General features: G+C 44.7%; 1 protein-coding gene across 1 annotated transcript in view; it reads left to right on the forward strand.

Moving 5' to 3' along the window:
- LOC126984167 (uncharacterized) overlaps positions 1-21,379 on the forward strand; it is a 165,522-nt gene that overhangs the window by 95,927 nt on the left and 48,216 nt on the right. The window contains exon 3 of the mRNA XM_050837579.1: positions 10,181-10,304. Within this exon, the coding sequence (XP_050693536.1) occupies positions 10,181-10,304 (124 nt within the window). The remainder of the gene's footprint in view (positions 1-10,180; positions 10,305-21,379) is intronic.

Here is a 21,379-nt window from a genome sequence, read left to right on the forward strand (position 1 = left end):
AAATTGGCTTCCCCACCTGCCAATTCTGTCAGGAGGGACTCAACCCCTTAATGAGTATGCAAATCCCAGGTAGATAAGATCGACCCCGTTTCCACTGTCGAATAATTAACATTTATATTTTTCTTCTTTTCGTGTAAGCGTTTGGTCGGTGCGCTGAATTTGGCAATCCTCATTACGGCGTCCGTGTTCGTCTGGGGCTGTCTTCCCTCCTCCTCCTCCTCCTCCTCCTCCTCCTCCTCCTCCTCTTCATCTCTTCATTTTATTTTTTATCTTCGCTGCGGGTGATGCTTCGCTGCGCTTTCGTCTTTTCATTTGTTTTTTTCGTACGTGCATGCTTGAATTTTAATTTCTTTGGTAGTTATGTGATATTATATAGCTCGTGTTGGGGTGAGTGTTCTCTTTGTGTCTGTCTGTCTGTCTGTCTGTCTGTCTGTCTGCTTGTTTTACCTTCTCTTTCTATCTATCAATCTTTCTTTCTCATCCTCTTCCTCTGTTTTCTCTTCCTCCTCCTCCTCCTCCTCCTCCTCCTCACAAGCACCATTCCTCTCACTCTTCCTTCCTTCCTACATACAACCCCTATACGCCCTCACCCTCAAATCCTCCCACAACCTCCTTCCTTCCCTCCCACCTTCCCTCCCTTCCTCCTTCCCTCCCTTCCCTCCTGAGCACACCTACTTGCATAAAGATGAAGCGTCGGTGCTCTGGGCTCGAACCTGTGTTTAACTAATGGTCCAGACACTGCCATCCTCGACACCTCGCTCATTTAAATAGTGATGAATTTCGCATGTTGAAGTATGCAAGGCGATGTTTTTCCCGTGACGAACATCCCCTTGTGCTGGAGAACGCCACTCGCTCTCCCCCACCTGCATGTAATTACCGGTTTTCTCAAGAGGTGGCGTAAGGGTGGGTTTGGAGTGGGGGCTGTTATGTTTTTTTTCTTTCTTGGTTTCGCTCCTCTTCTTCTCCCTCGTCTTCCTCCTCCTCCTCCTCCTCTTTCTCCTTCTCTCTGGTTTTTCTGTCTCTTTTTGTTGTCTCCGGTAGGTTCATAGGTTGGTAGGTAAGTAGACAGGTAGGTAGGCAGTAAGTGGAGGTGTTTGTAAGTAAGATGGGACAGGTATGGTGTGTGTGTAATATCTGTTGATTGTTGTTTTGGTTTAATTGTGTGTGTGTGTGGAGTTGTGTGTGTGTGTGTGTGTGTGTGTGTGTGTGTGTGTGTGTGTGTGTGTGTGTGACAGCTTAATAATCTTATATACCCTGAAGAAAAGGATGCGATATTTAAATTGCGTAATGGAGGAACACACACACACACACACACACACACATACACACACACACACCAATCCTTCAATACTACTCTATGCATCTCTCCTCCTCCCCCCAACCCCCCCCCCACCCACCCCCTTAGGACCTCGCTCTCCCTAACCCTCCGGCGACGTACCATTAGGAAATAAATAAATAACCATTGATGACCCTTTTAATGGCGCCTCGGAGCCAGTGGAGCAGGAATTACGGCGACATAATTATAGCCTTGACCTTTAAAGATGGCCGAGGTGGCGTCTGGTCGCTGTGCTCCTCCGCTTCTCGTTTGCATAAGGGTTCGAGGCCGGGACAGGTGTGGTGGCGGGAAGGGGGGGGGGGGGGGCCCAGTCAGCCAGGTAACCCGCCAGTCAGTCATCCAGCCATTCATTCAGGCAGGCAGGCAGGTAGTTAGTCAAGTAGTCAGTCAGGCGTTCAGGCAATCAGTCAGTCAGGTATTTAGTCAAAACGTCAGTCAGGAAGTCGGTCAAAAATTCAGTCAGATGGTTAGTCAATAAGTCACTCAGGTAGTCAGTAAGGCAGTCAGTCAGGCAGTCAGTCAAAAATTCAGTCAGTTAATCAGTTAAATTCAGTCAACTACATAATTCAGTCAAGTTAATCAGTCAGGTAGTAAGTCAACTAGTCGGGCATTCAGTCAGAACGTCAGTCAGGTAGTCAGTCAAATGGTCAGGCAGACAGTCAGGGATTCCGTCAGTGAGATAGCCAGACAGTCTTTTTTTGTGTGGATTACTGAATTCGAGGTCCTTTTTTATGTTAATCAGTCCCACCTGTGACCTTACCCTCTATTGGCTTGTCAGTCCACCTGTGATGCAGCGTGAATTGGTGACATTACTATTCATTATATTTTCCTTCACTGCCTGCAATCTTCATCCTATTACTCGGCGTCTTTCCTATTCCGCTATTAATGGCCTTTGTTTAAGTACCAGTTGTTATGCACGACCATTCCACTTTGTCCTTATCGTAAATAAAAACTAGTCTGAAACTTATTATGAGGTGTGGAAAGAAACTGTTGTCAGCGTAAGATTCATAAACATAGTCTTGGCAATAGTTCATTTTTCTCTCAAACTAATTTTTCTGATGAGCACTGGAGCATATGGATTGGCTACTGTCCATCATGTTTTGCAAGTAGCACGCACCTGCTCCTCCTTGCATGAGTGACACTTACCTGCGTGTATCAGTGTTAGTGTGACGCAGGTGACGTGAGGTAGGTGTCTCGTTCAGCCCAGTGGCAAGTGTTCTTTGGGTTAGGTGAAAGGAAGGAGGCCTGTCGTGTGTGGCCTGGCTCAGTTACTTGACTCTTATTTGAAAGTTATGCTTGATTAGTGTGTGTGTGTGTGTGTGTGTGTGTGTGTGTGTGTGTGTGTGTGTGTGTGTGTTTAGCTGTCAAGGGTTAAAATACATAATAAAAGTGCTTACTGAATTTCGCAGTGTTAGAAGAACTATGATGTCTTACCTTCTCTCGTCTCTACCGTTTTTTTTTTCGTCAACATTCTTTAACAGTCGTGTCTTCATATCATCTGTTCGTACACTGACGGTCGTAAAACCTCCATCGTTCAGCAAATAAATGAGTTAACTCCACACAAAAGGCATCTGAAAGCGACATGCCTCCCCGTCACATGTTTAATGCATAATTTTTTGTCCTCACATGAGTCCTCGAGCAACACGGCGTCTCCACATGTATGTCACCTGGGCAGGCAGATCATTTGTATTCCTCTCCGTCTCCCGTTCCCGTTGTGGGGCCGATGCGACCTTTCCTGCCGTCTAGATTGAGCCAGAATGATGTGATTTGCCTCGTCGCTTTCCAATGAGGCACACGATGGCGTACATACGAAAACTTTTGTGTGAAGGCAGAAGATGGAAAAGAATTAAGAGGATAGACGGACAGAAAGTAAAGAACAGACATGGGTGGATATTGTTTGGGGACAGAGGAGAAACAAAGGCTTAAGATGATGCTGAAAGAGGGAGTAGAGAAGGAAAGATACTGAGGAATGGCTATCGGAAGGGAATCAAAGGGGGGAGGTTGCGTGAAGATAGGTAATGGAAAACACTTAAGAGGAGAGAAGAACAGAGAGCAAAGAACAAACATGGGTGGCTATTGCTTGGGGACATAGGAGAAAAAAAGGCTGAAGATGATGCTGGAAGAGAGAGTAGAGAAGGAAGAGATATTGAGGAGTGCCTGTCGAAAGGGAAACAAGGGGGAGAGGAATTAAAAAAAAGGTGGATTGAAGAGGCAAAGGAGAAGCTGAAGGGGATGTGTCAGAGGGAAAGATGGGATGAAAATTAAACTTGCGCGCTCAGATTCAGAAGTAATGTAGTAACGGGCCTCCCAAATCTTGCTGGAGTACTAAAAAGAGGAATAATGAAAGATAACGTAAAAAAAGGAAGAAATAGAGAAAATAACAAAATACAAATGAGACAAAGGGAACAAGAAAGAGAGGAAAGGAAATTATTGAAGAGAAAAAGAGAGAGAGGTTAGAGAAGATATGTAGTCAGGAAAAGGATAAAAAAAAGACATCGAGAAAGACGAATGTAATAGATAGAGAAAAGAATATAATAGGATAACGAGCAGTATATAAAACACTCCCTCCCCTGCACACACACACACACACACACACACACACACACACACACACACACACATCATCCTCGCTACTTACAACACACTCGGCGGGAGCTTATATGTCAAGGGCGATTTGCAGTAACTTACCATGTACTTAATTCATATTGCCGTTTGTTAAGCCCCTCACCACCACCACCACCACCACCCACGCTACCCACAACCAAGAAGAGTACGTGCCTGCCCTCCCTGCCACACCTCCACCTCCTCCTCCTACACCCCCTCCACCTCCTCCACACACATTCTCACGTCCTCCGAGTCTTGACAAGCGAGGCGGACTTTTCGACATGATGGTTTGGTCACATCCTGGAGATGCCCCCCCCACCCCATGCTCCCCCTCTTCTCCCTCCCCCCACCTTTTACACGACCACACCCATTAGCCACCTCATAACCTCTTCCCTGTCTGCCTCATCCCCCATTCTCCTCTTCTTCCTTTTCATCATCATCTCCCTCATTTATTTTCCTATTCTCCTTCCTCACCTGACTCCCTCTTCCTCACCTCCTCTTCTTCATTTTCTTCTCTGCCTCTCCCCGTCTCCTTCCTCCTCCTCCTCCTCCTCCTCCTTCCCCTTCCTTTCCTCTTGAATTTCATCTTCCTCCTTTCCTTCCTCTTCCTCCTCCTCCTCCTTCCCCTTCCTTTCCTTTTCAAATTCATCTTCCTCCTTCTCTTCCTCCTCCTCCTTCCCCTTCCTCCCCTCTTGAATTTCATCTTCCTCCTTCTCTTCCTCCTCCTCCTCCTCCTCCCCAACTAGTCATCCCCACTCTTCCTTCCTTAACCTCATCTACACCATCATCTCCCCCTTTTCACCTTCATCATCTCCCACCCCATCACTCATCTCCCACCCACCTTCTTCTTGCCTTTCCTCTTTCTATACTCTTCCATTTAAACCTTTCCCTTTTTTCTCTTTTTACTTTTCCTTTCAATTTATTCCAACTTCCTGTACCACAATTTCAGCTTTCAAAGGCCCCGCTATGCATTAATTAGCGTCATTTTCACCTTAATTAAAGAGTAACACGTGAGCAAGGTAGGAGAGACAGCTTGACGTGTTGTGTTGTTTGTTTTGTTTTTTTCTTCTTGTTTTCGTTTCGTTTCACTGAGGAGCAGGATGCGGCGTTTAGCCACTTAAGTGTAGTTTATTAGTATATATTATTTAGATCATTAGCCGCTTCCTCCTGTCTCTCTTCTTTGCGCTGTGTCATGAATTTATTGTTTTTTTGTTGTTTTTGTTTTTTGTTTTCTTTCTCTTTGTTTCGGATTTTTTTATGCATTTATTTCGTTGTATATGTTTTTTTTTTTTTCGTTTAGAAGAGAGGCGTTTTGATGTTTTTTTATGGTTCTCGATTCTTTTTTTATTTCTCATCGATTCTGATTCGATATTTCCTATTTGTTGTTGTTGTATAGTTAACCTTTTTTTTGCCCAATTAGTCACAAAGAAATGAAGACAGGCCATGAGACAGGTAATTATAAGTAGGTATATGTGTTTGTTTAATGACGATGATGGTGATGACGATGATAATGATGAAGAGGAGGAGAGATGATGACAGTGTTGATGATGAGGAGAGATGATGACAATGATGATGTGGAGAGATAATGATAATGATGATGAGGAGGAGAGATGATGATGGTGTGTGTGTGTGGGTGTGTGTGTGTGTGTGGGTGTTGGGGTTCGTGAAAAAAAAACGCTTAATTGGTGCGGGGTACAGAATCATCAACACTCATTTGCCGGATTTAATCACCGCCAAGCAAGAAGGAAGTAGATAAGAAAATTCAGCGAGGGAGAAATTGTTTAATGCATCTCACTTAACTCTTCTTAATTTCCTTTTTTTTTATATTCGTCTCACACACACACACACACACACACACACACACACACACACACACACTCATACATTCCTCTAACACCCGTAGTTGGACTCTTATTTAGGAGGAGGAGGAGGAGGAGGAGGGGGAGGTTGACAGGAGGGGAAGAGAACAGGAGACAAGTAGGAGGAAGGAGGGAACAAGGGGGAGGAGGAGGAGGGGGTCAAGGCAGCTTCTCTCCTTCTCCATCTCTCTCGTCTCCTACAGGATAATAATACCTTCAGTTAAGAGGAGGAGACGCCAGTGGTCACGTGACGGCGGGGGAGGGAGGTGAGACGCCGCCTGTCTTGATCTAATTTATGCTAACTCGGCGTCATCTACCTCAACGTCTCCTTTTATTGCGCCATTTAGTTGCATTCGCTTTTTGTCCCTCGGCCAATGAGCGCTCCACGCGACTTAACATCTTTAACCTCGCCAAAGTCAGCTTCATCGTGTGGCACCAGCATCCTTAACCTGCTTTTATCTCGTGTCACATTATTGGATGCTCTGACTTCGAGGCCGTCTGATTATGCAACGGTGGAGGGGGAAGGAGGGCGAGTGGGGGAGTGTGTTGTGTGGGTGTGGGGGGTGACTGGATGGGTTTGGGTGGTTGTGGATGGGTGTCGCTCCAGATCATCTTTCCTTCTCTCGTCATCATTCCTTCAGTGTGGTCATCCTTCCTTCAGATCAGCTCCTTCCCTCGTCATCTTCCCCCCAGAACAGCTCCTTCCCTCGTCATCTTCCCCCCAGAACAGCTCCTTCCCTCGTCATCTTCCCCTCAGAAAAGCTCCTTCCCTCGTCATCTTCCCCCCAGAACAGCTCCTTCCCTGGTCATCTTTCCCCCAGAACAGCTCCTTCCCTCGTCATCTTCCCCCAGAACAGCTCCTTCCCTCGTCCTGGTGCTGGTGGGGGCTGAGGCGACGCTGCTGAGAGAATGTCGAGATGTAGCTTCCTTCCCTCGAGATAAAGCGTCATTTGCATTCAAGGAAACACGCTAATGGACTCCAGGTTCGTGAGAAGCGTGCAGCATCCCTGGCCGTAAAGAGCGGAATCTGGGAGACGCTCACTCTGATACATTTTTCGGCGTTTAGGGTGCGGGCATGCCAAGGATTTCTCGCTCATAGTCGGAAATAAAAGTTAATTGATCCACACTTCCCCGACAGCCACTGGACGCTTGGAATGGCGCGGATATTTATTCTATTCGATTTACTGTATTTTTAACTCGGGCTTCCTCCTCCTTGTCTCCCAGTGAGGCCAAGAATCCCAGATATGAGCCGCTGGACCCCGACTGCCGAGTTTAATTATCGAAATACTCACGACTTTAACGGCGAGGCTGGACGGGGACGAGGGCGAGGGTGAGACAGGGGAGCGAGGGGGTGAGAGGTGTGATGAGGCAGGGGAGTGAGGGGGTGAGAGGAGGTGTGATCTGAGGACAATGAACCTTGCCCACTCATTGCAGGCTACAGGTGTGGGGAGGCAGCGAGCGGCCCTCTCATGAAGACACACCTGAGCTCACCTGTCTCGGGGAGTGTGTGTCGTGGCTTTAAGAGGAGAGGTGAGAGCCGTTGTTTCCCTTACAGGTGAATTCATTTATGGAGCCAATAAGTTGAAGATACCAGCACACTCTCGCTTTGCATATACAAAATTTATATTACGAGAAAAAAAAAGACCTACATCACCCGTACTCATGTTGAAAAGTATGCAATACACAAGCACTCGTAAATAACACCTTTGTACTGGCATCTCCATTTTCATTTAGTGTTTTTAAGTCGCTGTTAGAGGAATTTTGTTTTGAGAAGAATTCCACCAAACACAAAAGACCTTCAACTTAACTTATACCTATCACATGCAACACACAAACACACTTGGGAATAACACACACCTTTGTACTGCCATTTTTTTTTTCAGTCGCTCTCAGAAGAATATTATATGTTGTGAGGAGGAGGAGGAGGAGGAGGAGGAGGAGGAGGAGGAAGATGCCACCAAACTCGGCCTCAATATCACCATCTTCGGGCAGCGTATAACTTGAGACGGCCCCTGAATAACGACATAACTGTTTGGCGTTCTCTCCACACTCCTCCGACCCTCTCCTGGCGTCATGCTCTTACACCTGGGAGGGGAGGGGAGGGGGGGTGTAGGTGTAGGTGTTGGGTCCGATGGAGTGTGAATGACAGTGTGTTGTGCGTGAGTGTGTGTTTTCTCTTTCTTTGTGTGTGTATACTTCTCCACTCTTGTCTCCTCCTAGCGCTCTTGGTATGTACTCTCTCTCTCTCTCTCTCTCTCTCTCTCTCTCTCTCTCTCTCTCTCTCTCTCTCTCTCTCTCTCTCTCTCTCTCTCTCTCTCTCTCTCTCTCTCTCTCTCTCTCTCTCTCTCTCTCTCTCTCTCTCTCTCTCTCTCTCTCTCTCTCTCTCTCTCTCTCTCTCTCTCTCTCTCTCTCTCTCTCTCTCTCTCTCTCTCTCTCTCTCTCTCTCTCTCTCTCTCTCTCTCTCTCTCTCTCTCTCTCTCTCTCTCTCTCTCTCTCTCTCTCTCTCTCTCTCTCTCTCTCTCTCTCTCTCTCTCTCTCTCTCTCTCTCTCTCTCTCTCTTTCATATTTCCTTCGTATCTTCACCTCCAAGTTTGTGTATGAGAGACGAATGAGTTTCAGATTTCTAAGCCCCGGGGAAAGATTTGTGAATGGGCACCGTTGTCTGTGTCTGTGAATGTCAGGTGAGTTGCCCGAGGTAGGTAGTTGACTCACGTATGTACAGACAGACGGACAAACAGACAGACAGACGGATGTTGTTATTTCTAAACCCCGAGGAGAGGTGTGTCTGCGTCTGTGAATGTCAGGTGAGTTGCTTCAGGTAGGTAGTTGACGTACGGACATACATACAGACAGACGGACAAACAGACGGCCGTTGTTATTTTTGTCACCTTGGCCTTTTGTTAATTAGTGAAGTGAGGGAGCGAGTGCGAGGAAAGAAAGAGAAGGTCCCGTAATTCTGGGTTTGCAAGTCATCGCTGTTTTATGATGTGTTGTTGTTTTTTCCCTCCCTCGCCGTAGCTGCTGAAAGGGGATCGCAATTAAGGGGAACACGTCAGGGGTGGTGCTTAGCGATAAATGGAACGAGGAGGAACATATATACGAGTCGAAAAACACTGAGGGGGAAAAAATGAGGAACCAGCGAAGAAAATAAATAAATACTTGAGGTAGAAAGTTTAGGAAGGCAAATAAGGGATGAAAATGATGGAAAGAGGAGGTGAGAGAGGGTAAGAATAGAAAATAAGGGAGGAATATAATAAAATAAAAGGGTAGCTAAGAAAAAGGAAGACTAACGAAGAAAAGAAGAAAATAATACTTGTGATAGAAAGTTTATGAAGGTAAATAAGGGACGAAAATGATGGAAAGAGGAGGTGCGAGAGGGGAAGAATAGGGGAGTTGGGGAAGAATAGAAAAGAAAAGGGGAGGTAAAGAAAAGGGAAGACTAACGAAGGAAAGAAGAAAATAACACTTGAGGCAGAAATTTTAGGAAGGCAAATAAGGGATGAAGATGATTGAAAGAAGAGGTGAGAGAGGGGAAGAATGGAAAAGAAAATAGGGAGGCATAGAAAATAGAAGACTACGAAAGAAAATAAGAAAAAAAAATACTTGGAGAAGAAAGTTAAGGAAGCTAAATGAGGGATGAAGATGATGGAGAGGGTGGAGAGGAGGCGAGAGAGGGGAAGAGTAGATGAGGGGTAAGAAGGAGGAGGAGGAGGAGGAGGAGGAGGAGGAGGAAGGTAGGGCTCCTCCTTCACCCCAGCTCGGCCCCTTAATACACATGCAGGTGTCGAGGGGCGCAACCCACACCTCTTCGACTGGCGCCCCTTCGCTCCTCCACCGCCGCCGAAGGAAGGAGTGAAAGAGTATAGAGGAGGCAGAGAAGGAGTAACTGAGGAAGGAAATGAAGGAAGGAGTTAGGGAAGAAGGGAGGGAAGGAGGCGTAGAATGAGGAAGTAGAGGAAGTAATAACGAGGGAGTGAAAAAGAGGAGGGAGGGAGTGAAGAACGGAGTGAAAAAGGAAATATAGGAAGGAGTGAAGGAGTTAGGGAAGAAGGGAGTGAAGGAGGCATTGAATGAGGAAGTAGAGGGAGTAATAACGAGGGAGTGGAAAAGAGAAGGGAGGGAGTAGAGAAGGGAGTGAAAATGGGAATATAGGGGGAGTAATGAAGGAGGGAGTGAAGGAGATACTGAAGGAAGGAGTGAAAGAAGGAGTGAAGGAAGGAGTAAGGAATCTTGTGGACCTCATAAACTGTACCTTTAGGCGTCATAATCACTATCACACCAGTCACTCATATATCATTTACATTATTTTATGGCATTATTATTATTATTATTTTATTATTATTATCATTATCATCATTAATATTATTTTCTCGTGTTCCAGGTGAGGCGTGTGAAGGACATCAACCCTTCCTCAGGTGTGCCCATTAAGCCCAACACTCACCTACCAAAGCCCTGCCCAGCATCCCAGGAATCCTTCAGCTTGTCAGGAGAAGACTGTATCGGAGGTAGGGAGGGAGGGGGGCGGGGGGGCGAATATGCAAACTGAGGAGGAAAAGGATGAAGGCAAGGGAGTGGGAGAGAAGGATAAGGAGGAGGAGAAGAAGGAGGAGGAGGAGGAAGAAGAGACAGAAGTACCAGCAGCCTGTCACCTCCCAAGGCTCAAGGTTCGGGCTGTCCGGGGTTGTGGGTTACGCCCGTTGTGTGTCTTGGCGTCATACAATTTGGACTCATATGATAATTACACTTAATGCTCATTGTCGCGTTCGCTTCCCGCCGTGTGGCTGCTTTGGTATACTACTCCTTTCCTCCCTCTCCTCCCCTCTCTCCCTATCTCCCTCCCCTCTCCCTCACTCCTATCTCACTTCCCTGTCTCCACCACGTTTACCTAATCTTATCGCTTTCCTTTATTTGTGGTTTGGTCTTGTTCTTCTCTTCTTTCTCTTCTCTCAATCTTCGCATCCGTTGCCTTACTCCGCGCTCGTTAACTCCTTCCTCATTCACCCTCACTTCCCCTTTCCTCCCCTCTCTTCCCCTCTCCCTTAACTCTTCATAAGCTTGTCCCCTCAGATGATCCTTAGTGATGGTGATGGTGGTGATGAAGGTGGAGGGCGTGAACAACTTAGTGAGCAATTGATATTATTTTTGATTCCACACTTCAGCGGATGAGGTGAAAATGAAAAGCAGGTGGACAGAGTAGGAATGAGGAATAGTTATGGGAGGGACACAGCAAAAGAGGGAAGGGTAAACTGTCATGCAGATGGTAAGGGGTATGGGAGAGAGAGGAAGAGAGGGGGAGAAAGGGAAGGCATCGAAGTAGAAGACATGGTGAGGATGTTGTGTCCGGGAGTAAATCTTCCCCTCACGTTCTTTTAACACGAATTCTGGAATGGAATAAGAAAAGAAGAAGAAGAAGAAGGAGGAGGAGGAGGGGGAGGAGGAGAAGAAATTGAAGAAGAAGAAAAAGAAGAAGAAGAAGAAGAAGAAGAAGAAGAAGAAGAAGAGGAGGAGGAGGAGGAGAAGGATGTGTATTTTCCCGAGTAATAGTAAGACGAAAATAGAGAAAAGAAGCACAAATGTAGCAGCAAGTGTGTGTGTGTCTGTCTGTCTGTCCATCTGTCTGTCAGGAGATGCCATGAAGGTGATAGGAATGGATAAATGAGGTGTGGGCGTGGGCCGGGGTCACGGGGTAGATGTAGATAAGCGAGTGCAGATAGAGAAAGCTTCGCACGAGAGACGGACTTGTGGGCGGGTGAAGGGACGGGAGGGAGAGGGGATGGACAGATAGGTGGGGTCAGGGTACGGGTGAGGTTGTGGATGCAGGCGTGGGTGGGTGAGGGCGTGGTGGGTGCTCCAAATTGGACAGAGGGACATAAATCATTAGGAGAGAGAGGAAAAGGGAGAAAGAGAGAGAGAGGTTTGTACAGCACGGATTGTGGATAGAGATAAAGCGTTTCTCTGACGGGGGAGAGAGAGAGAGAGAGAGAGAGAGGACAAAACAAAAGCAAGTCTACCTTACAACCACCACCACCACAACAACAACAACAACGATTACAACTATACCACCATACTCTCTCTCTCTCTCTCTCTCTCTCTCTCTCTCTCTCTCTCTCTCTCTCTCTCTCTCTCTCTCTCTCTCTCTCTCTCATTATGCAAACTACGGAAAAGAGGAACATCGGAGGCAGCATCGTAAAGGGGGGGCGGGGGGAGAGGGGAGGGAGGTAGGGGGGGGCTGGTTTTTAAGGGGGGGGGGGGGGACGACAGTGACGCATGCTAGGGTTCCACAACACAAACCCCGCGACTTATATGACGGTTCAGCTCCTCCTCGTTAAATATCTCCCAGCTAAGATGATTTCCCTCCCTCCCTCCCTCCTTACTGTTTTCTCTTAGTGTCATCTCGTCTCGTCTCGTCTCGTCTCTTCTTAATTCTCGTCTGCTTTCTTTCTCTTCTGAACTTTTTCCTTTCCTTCTCTCTTCTTCACTTGTCTTATGTTTTTATTTTTTAGTTGTTTTTATTCTTTATTCTCCGTACCCATTGTTTTTTGTGTGCCTCTGTGTGTGTGTGTGTGTGTGTGTGTGTGTGTGTGTGTGTGTGTGTGTGTGTGTGTGTGTGTGTGTGTGTGTGTGTTTTATCAGTAATGCCTGTTTTTCTGTCTCTTCTTTCACCTTTTTCGTTTATTTGTAACTTAATTTCAGTGTAAAATCGTGGAATATTGAGAGAGAGAGAGATAATAGATAGAACTTTAAATCAAACCAGAATAGAATACGAGAACACTAAAGGCGAAAGGGGTTGATAAATAGGATAGAATAAAAAGCTGATGGGATAGATAGATAGAGATAAATAGTTGATAAGATAGATAACTGATAGATAGGAGAGGGTAGTATACAAGATCACTGAAGGCGGAAGAAGCTTTGGAGTAGATAACGAGATTGTCCCCGCAAAAAAAAAAAAAGGGGAGGGGCAGTGAAAAGGAGCAGAAGAAAAGCGAATGACAAGTATATATTATGAGCCAAGGACAAGGAGTAGCGAGTTAACATGTGGAAGAAAAGGAAGAGTGGGAAGAAGGGAAGAAAGTGGGAAAAACGAGGGAGTGGAAAAAATAAATATGGAGGCGAGAGAAGAGAAGAAATGGAAATGACGAAGACAATAGAATAACAAAAAGAAAACGAAAGAGAAAAAACATAAAAAGAGTAGATAGGAAAATAAGGATAAACGAATTGAGAACGAAAACAATAGACGCAATGAAACGAAAATTTTAAACAAAAAGAAAGAAAGAGGGAAAAAACGACCACCACCACCACCACTACCACCACTACCACCACCACCACCAACAACAACAACAACAACAACAACAACATGAACAACAACAACAACACAAAAAAATCAACACCACTACCATCAACAGAATCATCACCACCACCACCACCCTCACCACCACCACCACCACCACCACCACCACAGTATCATCCCCATCATCACCCTTCGCCTCGCCTCCCTCCCTTCTCTCAGCCAATATAAATGCAAACTTCCAGATATTGAATTGTGCTGGAGTGTTGTGTGACGTCACCCTCTCGGCCCCCTCGTCTCGTTAGTCCTCGTCCTCGTCCTCGTCACTTGTTTTCTTCCTCGTCGTCATCGTCATTTTCGTTACTCTTTGGTTTCTTGTTTTGTTTTGTTTCTCGAGTTCGTGTTTTCTTTGCTTTTCTTTCTCTTCTTTGTTCTCGTCATCGCTCGTCACTTGTTTTCTTCCTCATCGTCATCGTCTTCATTTTCGTCTCTAATTGGTTACGCGTCTTCTCTATCGATCTCAGTTTTTATTCACTTTTCTTTCTCTTCTTCGTTATCGCTCGTCACTTGTTTTCTTCCTCTTCGTCATCGTCTTCATTTTCGTCTCTAATTGGTTACTCGTCTTCTCTATCGATCTCAGTTTTTATTCACTTTTCTTTCTCTTCTTCGTCATCGCTCTTCACTTGTTTTCTTCCTCTTTTCGTCATCGTCTTCGTTTTCGCCTCCTTTATCGAGCTCGGTTTTCCTTCACTTCTCTTCCTCGTCTTCGTCATCACCCCTTGTCACCCTTTCCTAGTTTGTTTTCCTCCATCTATGTTCTCATCATTGTCTTCCTTCCCTTCCTCGTCTCCTCCGTTATTTCTCCCTCTCTTCCCGTTCTCGCTTTCCATACCTTCGTTCCTTTGTTACATATTTCCTGCTCGTTCGCCCTTGTCTTCGTCTTAGTATTATTTTTGTCTTTATTTGTTCTTCATCGCCGTGAATATATACTCGTTCCCTTCATGCCTCTTCTAATCTTTATCTTCCTTCCTTAGTTTCATCCCTTCATCATTTTATTTCTTCCATATTTTCATTTTCATCGTTATTTTCTTCTTCATGCTCTTACTGTATAGTCAGCCCTTTTTTTCTTAGTGTTCATCATCATCATCATTATCGCCATCATCATCATCATCGCGTTTCTTCTACATTCTCATTTTTTATCATTCTTTGTCTCTTACTTATCTTCGTCATAGTCCTCATCCTCCTCATCCTACTCCTCATCATTCCCACTTTCTCACATTCATCGTCCTCCTTCCTCCTCCTCTTCCTCCTCCTCCTCTTCCTTCTTCATCTCAGTGCTGGATGGTGAATATTGGATGGTTGAAGAATGGGAAGAATGATGAAGAGATTCGTTGCCTTGTGCTTAGAGTTTGTGGTTCTCTCGTCTCTTGGTAATATTTTGTTTATTTTTATTATTTTTTTGTTTTGTTTTTGTCTTTTATTTGTTTTCTCCATTTTTTTTAGTTAGCATTTTTTTTTTTCTTTCTGTCTGGCTGTATTTCTCTTTTTCTGTATGTGTCTGTCTGTCTTTTTGTCTGTGTCTCTCTCTCTCTCTCTCTCTCTCTCTCTCTCTCTCTCTCTCTCTCTCTCTCTCTCTCTCTCTCTCTCTCTCTCTCTCTCTCTCTCTCTCTCTCTCTCTCTCTCTCTCTCTCTCTCTCTCTCTCTCTCTCTCTCTCTCTCTCTCTCTCTCTCTCTCTCTCTCTCTCTCTCTCTCTCTCTCTCTCTCTCTCTCTCTCTCTCTCTCTCTCTCTCTCTCTCTCTCTCTCTCTCTCTCTCTCTCTCTCTCTCTCTCTCTCTCTCTCTCTCTCTCTCTCTCTCTCTCTCTCTCTCTCTCTCTCTCTGCGCCTCAAGAAGTTACAATTCCCTTTCCATTTCCTTCAATCCTTCAGTTATCCCTTAATCACCCGGCATAACCCTCCTTCGTTTCCTTCATATTGTTTTCCGTCTTGCCTCTCCTTCCCTTCCTTCACCGTCTCCAGCTTCTTTACTTCCTTCCTCTTTCCACTGTTGATGTTCTTAGTTACTCTTTCATGCGCTCTGTTCTTCTGTTTCCTTATTGTCTTGCTGGTTTATTTCCTCCCCTCCTTGTTCATTTCTCGTTTCTACGTTCCTTCTCTCTTTCCTTTCCTTCCTCTCCGTCTCCAGCTTCTCTACTTCCTCTTTCCACTGTTCATAATCTGTTACTCTTTCATGCTCTGTAGTCCTGTATCCTATTTTCTTGCTACTTTATTTCCTCCCCACCTTCTTCAGTTAGCGTTTCTAATTTCCCTCTGTCTTTCCTTTCCTTCCTCTCCGTCTTCAGCTTCTCTACTTCCTCTTTCCACTGTTGATAATCTTAGTTACTCTCTCATTCTCTTTTCCTATCTCTTCTGTTTCCTTCTTTACTTCCTGCATTATTTCCTCCCCACTTCTAGATTCTTCATTTCTCCTTTTCAACCTCCCTTTGTCATTTGTTTCACCTTACTTCCGTCACTCATGTCTTAAACGATTTGGAAGGTTTGTTTTCTTCCACTATACCCCCCTTCCCCCCCTCCCCCGTCTGTCTACATATATATAGTTTACGATACAATACTAAGTTACAACATGAACAGAGGAACATAAATGGCCCAGTACAAAGCAAGCAGGAGCCCTAAAGAGCCTCCAGAAGCACAGACTAATGTCTTTTGGGAGTAAGTGCCGCTCTCCCCCACCCATCGAGGCACCTGAGTCACCCCGGAATGAAGGTGTGACCCTCCAGCGCCGGGTAAACAGCACAGGTGTGGACGGTAATGAGCGAGCGTCGACCCGAAGTAGAGGTAGGTAGAGGCTCCCCAACTCCTCCTTCCCCCTCCTCGTTCTCCCCTTCCTCCTCCTCCTCCAAGTAAGGGGACACTTCTTTGTTTATCCGTGAATTCCATGGTTGACCAAATATTATGTCAGCACTTGTCCTCCTCCCCCTTCATCACTCTTCCTCCTCCCAAGGCCTCTCCAAGTACTTTTCCTCCTCCTCCTCCTCCTCCTCCTCCGGCACCGTCAGCGGCACCTCCCGGGCATTAAGGGTGAAGGTTCTTGAGGTTATAATGAGTGTTGCGTCACCCTCCGCCTCAGGTATGTATGGGCGGCAGGTGGAGTGTCGAGACGGGAGGGAGTTGTTGTTGTTTTTGTGGTAGTGGTGGTGGTGGGTGTACTCTTTTGGTTGTGGTGGTGGTTTTGTTTACTCGGTGTCTGCTTCTGACGTTGCTTCTTTGGTGTTTGTTTACATTATTTTTTTTTGTGTGTGTGTTTGTTCGTCCAGCGAGTGTTTGGGTGTTTGTTTTTCTTCCAATAATCTGTTTGCTTTTGTGTATTTGTCTGTTTGGTTGATTGATTTTTTTTTACAGTTTGGTTGATAGTTTGTTGGTTACTTTTCTTTGATGTTGTTGTTGTTATTTTTGTTGTTATTTTGCTTTTTATATTTTCCTGTTCTAATTATTTTAGTAGTGGTAGTAGTAGTAGTAGTAGTAGTAGTAGTGTGATTATGATTTATATTATTAGTATAATGATAATTATAATAATAATAGTATTAATTATAATAATAATAATAATGATAATGATAATGATAATGATAATGATAATAATAATAATAACATTAATACTAATATTAATGATAATAACTATAATACTAATACTGATACTAAAACTACTACTACTACTACTACTACTACTACTACTGTTGATTTTAAAATTATTATTATTATTATTATTATTATTATTATTATTATTATTATTATTATTATTATTATTATTATTATTATTATTATTATTATTATTATTATTATTATTACTTTCCGTTATTATTTTTCTGTTGTAATGTTCTTATTTTTTATTCTTATTCACATTCGTATTTTCCTATTGTTATCATCATTATTATCTTTATATATAATAAAATTCATATGTTATTATTATCAAAATGTTTTCATTAAATTTTTCACCGTCTTTGTTCTGAAAACAGTCATGCATCACCTAAATCCTCGACACACACACACACACACACAAACACACACACACTCTCTCTCTCTCTCTCTCTCTCTCTCTCTCTCTCTCTCTCTCTCTCTCTCTCTCTCTCTCTCTCTCTCTCTCTCTCTCTCTCTCTCTCTCTCTCTCTCTCTCTCTCTCTCTCTCTCTCTCTCTCTCTCTCTCTCTCTCTCTCTCAAACTCTCCCTCACACACTCTCCCTCACACACACACACACTCCCTGGCCCTCCTGGAGCATGGAGACACCTGGCGGCGGGGCGGTGAACTAGCGAGGCTGAGCGGGAAAGTCGGTCGGGGCGCCAGGGTGCAGCACAGGACAGGTGGCTTCGATTTTTCTCCTCGCCTTCGTCTCCTCCCTCATCTCTCGCCGCCTTCCTTGACCTCGCGCCATTAGCATCAGCCGTAGATAACAAGGCGCGTATTTCACTATATACCGCCGCGTCTGCTCTATCTTCGTTTGTCTTCATTGCGAGCGGCGGTGTCTGCCCTGGGTTTGGGTTGAGTTTGGTTTGTGTCCTGAGGGATTTTGTGGATGTGTTCTTGTTTGTTTGTGGGTTCGTGTGCGTGTGTGTGGGGAGGAAGGGTTTGTCTGTACGTGTGTGTGTGTGTGTGTGTGTGTTTATAAGGTCGTAAGTATCAATAATTTGTGTATTCATGTTCAATTTGCTGTTTATTGCTGTCGTTGTTCAAGTTTTCATTTTAATAAAAGAATGAATATGTTTTTGAAGGAAGCTTTACATGAATTACTTACGAAAAAATGTAGTTCTTTCTCCTATGCCTTTGTCTCTTCGCTACTTTTTTTCCTAATTTCTACCACAGCACTTATTTGTCTTTCTTTTTTCTGCCTCATACATTCTTCAAACATTCTTGCGTCAGCAGCGACAGGTGTTCCTTGCTCTCCTGCCGCTTGTATCCACGTCACTGGCCAGGAACTTCGTCTAATAAAAGTGAGCGAGTTAGGGAGAGAAAAACTAACATCTGCTTCTCAATGAATTTATGCAGCATACCGGCCGGAGTAATTACACTGACATTTACGAGTACGTATGTCATTGGTGGCTACTGGTTGGTTAATGCATGCACGCGAGAGAGAGAGAGAGAGAGATTTTACCTTTAAAAACTATTGATAAATCTAGAAAAAAACAGGTCTTATTAGTTCTATCGTAACATGAACCCGAAATTGGTCTCTCTGTTTGGCCACTCTACTCTATTTAGGACCAGTAAGTAGCGGGCTTTTTTTATTATTGTTTTTTTTTTTTTTTTGTTTACACCCTTGCACTGTCTCCTCTGCTGTAAAAAAAAGTATTAACCACAATCATATCAACTAAACGAATCTATAAAACCAACATGTCTTCCACAACCACCAGCTCCACCACTACAGCCACCATAACCACCACCTCTTAAGTTGACCTCCTTAGCCCCTAATCACACACTACCCTCACCATCACCAATAACACCAGTAGACTTACGTAACGCCATCACCACCACCACCACCACCCACCACCACCCCCATCACCTCGAACACTCTCAGATGTCACCACAGGCCACCACCAATTCTCCACCATCACGAACCACTTAAGGCCTCCCTCCTTCCCTCCCTCACATCTGACTCCTCCCCCTCCTTCTCCTTCTTCACCGTCTGACTTAAAATGGTGCATAAGAACTATCTACTTAACCTTCATCTGCATGGCAAGGACAGGAGAGTTGTTAAGAAATAAGAAATATCGTCACGCCCCTCAAAGCTTAATCACAAGAATCATTCGCAGCAACTTTCCGTGTTTTTTCTGTTCTTATTTTGCGAGCACGGAATTTGCTTCTCAATCACGGCGGCGAACTGGCCTTTATAATTTATCAAGTCAGGTGAACTGAGACGCCAGACCGCAAGACAGCCTTAAGAAAATTTGACAGTCACATGCGTTCTCTGGTCTCCTTGCTTATATTTCACGCCCACTCTTGCATTCGAGACTTCCCTATACTTTGATGTCCTTGGTTCTCGTCTTAAAACCTTATTATTTTACGTCAATCTATCGTTTTTGTTTTATAACTTGAAATAGCGAGAAGGAAGAGGGTTTCGTTAGGGGGAAGACTTGGAGGTGATGGTGAGTGGTTGTTCTTTCTGCTCTTTACTGTTTCTCTTCCTCCTTCCCTCATTCATAACGGCGTCAGGAGATTATAAAGCACGTCCATTTCTAGTCAGTCACCTTGCAAGACACGAGAAAGAGAGTATTGGTAGTCATTTCTATACGATTCTTTTCCTCTTCTAACTCTCTTTCATTTCTCTTCCTCCTTTCCTCATTCATAACAGCGTCAAAGCATTATTAAGAACGTCCATTTCTAGTCATTCACCTTGCAAGACACGAGAAAGGAAGTTGTGGTAGTCATTTCTTTACGATTCTTTTTCTCTTCTATCTCTCTTTCATTTCTCTTCCTCCTTTCCACATTCACAACGGCGTCAGGGGATTATAAAGAACGTCCATTTCTAGTCACTCACCTTGCAAGACACGAGAAAGAAAGTTGTGGTAGTCATTTCTATACGATTCTTTTCCTCTTCTATCTCTCTTTCATTTCTCTTCCTCCTCTCCTCATTTATATATAACGGCATCAGGGGATTATAAAGAACGTCCATTTCTAGTCATTCACCTTGCAAGACACGAGAAAGAGAGTATTGGTAGTCATTTCTATACGATTCATTTCCTCTTCTATCTCTCTTTCATTTCTCTTCCTCCTTTCCTCATTCATAACAGCGTCAAAGCATTATTAAGAACGTCCATTTCTAGTCATTCAAGTCATTTCTATACGATTCATTTCCTCTTCTATCTCTCTTTCATTTCTCTTCCTCCTTTCCACATTCATAACGGCGTCAGGGCATTACCAAGAACGTCCTTTACCATACACTTAATACAAGAGACGAGAAATACGGTCGTGATAGTCCTTTACTTTACAATACTAACTAGCCTTCTTCTCTTTTTCTTCTCTTTTATCTCTCACCTTTCCTCCCTCCTCCACTTTTTCCTCCTGATTCTTCCCTTCGCCTCTCTCTCCCTCTCTTCACCACTTTCCTCCTTTCATCCATTTCTCTCCTATTCCTTTTCCAACTATCCACTCATCCTTCCTCTCATTAATCTATTTCTCATCCACCTTTCCAGTGTTCTTTATTTCTCCAAGGCACACACACCCAGGGAGGCCCGTTCGCTAGCCATTCCCAAGCAGCCACCGCAGCCACCACCCGCACACCCCCATGGTCCGTCCGCCAGGGGGAAGTTAGCTCATGACCACGCCCTTGGGTTACAACTAAGATGAATGTGGGAGTTTATTCACTGTCCCGCCATCCCCTCCCTTCTCCCTCCCCCACACATTATTCACCCCACTCCCACCTTTGTCCATGTGTTTGAGTTTACCTTGATTTTACCTGTGTGTGGGGGCGTGGCCAGGTGTGTGTTTGAAGGTGTATGCTAATTGGTTTGATTTAGGTTAGGTTTTATTAGGGTGGGGTAGGTAAGGTGTGTGTGTGTGTGTGTGTGTGTGTGTGCTTTAGTCTTTACGTACAGTTTATATCCAGTTGTAAGTATGTGGGTCTTTGTGTACTTGTATGTGTAAGGATATGCTTTTGTGCTTAACTCTGTGAGGAGGTCAGGGAGTGAGTGAGGGAGTGAATGGGTCCGTTTAAGCAGTCTCATTCGTGTGGACGTGTGTGCGTGTATGTGTGCCACTGTGTTCGTTCCGAGGTAATTCATCCGAACCCTCTCGGCCTCACGCTCATTTCCATAGCAATTACGAGGCTCGGTATATTTCGAAATTATAGAGGCGTCGTGACGGATGCCCCCAACATAAACACCGCAGACCCACCCACACCCCCAGGGCAGCACGCGCCCCCTGTGTGTGTGTGTGTGTGTGTGTGTGTGTGTGTGTGTGTCAAGGTAGCTCATCATGGCCCACACAAACACGTGCAAGTCTCATATTAAGGAAAATAATGAGGTTGGAACGACTGTAAGCGGGAAAAATAAGGAAAAGTAAAGGAAAACATTATTAAAACGAAGGAAAAGGGAACAACAGCAGAAGAGAAGAAGAATGAGGATTAGTGAACCTCTATTTAAGGGTAGGATAAAGGGATAGGGGTAGGATGCGTACAAAGAGTGAGGGAACAGTAGTAATAGTAGTAGTAGTAGTAGTAGTAGTAGTAGTAGTAGCAGTAACATGCAATGACTGTCTGGTGCGTCGCTGCTTCCTGGAATCTTCTTTTTACCATTCTTCAGTTTGGTTAAGAGT

The sequence above is a fragment of the Eriocheir sinensis genome, chromosome 56 (genome assembly GCF_024679095.1).
Source record: "Eriocheir sinensis breed Jianghai 21 chromosome 56, ASM2467909v1, whole genome shotgun sequence".
Classification (NCBI taxonomy): Eukaryota; Metazoa; Arthropoda; class Malacostraca; order Decapoda; family Varunidae; genus Eriocheir; species Eriocheir sinensis.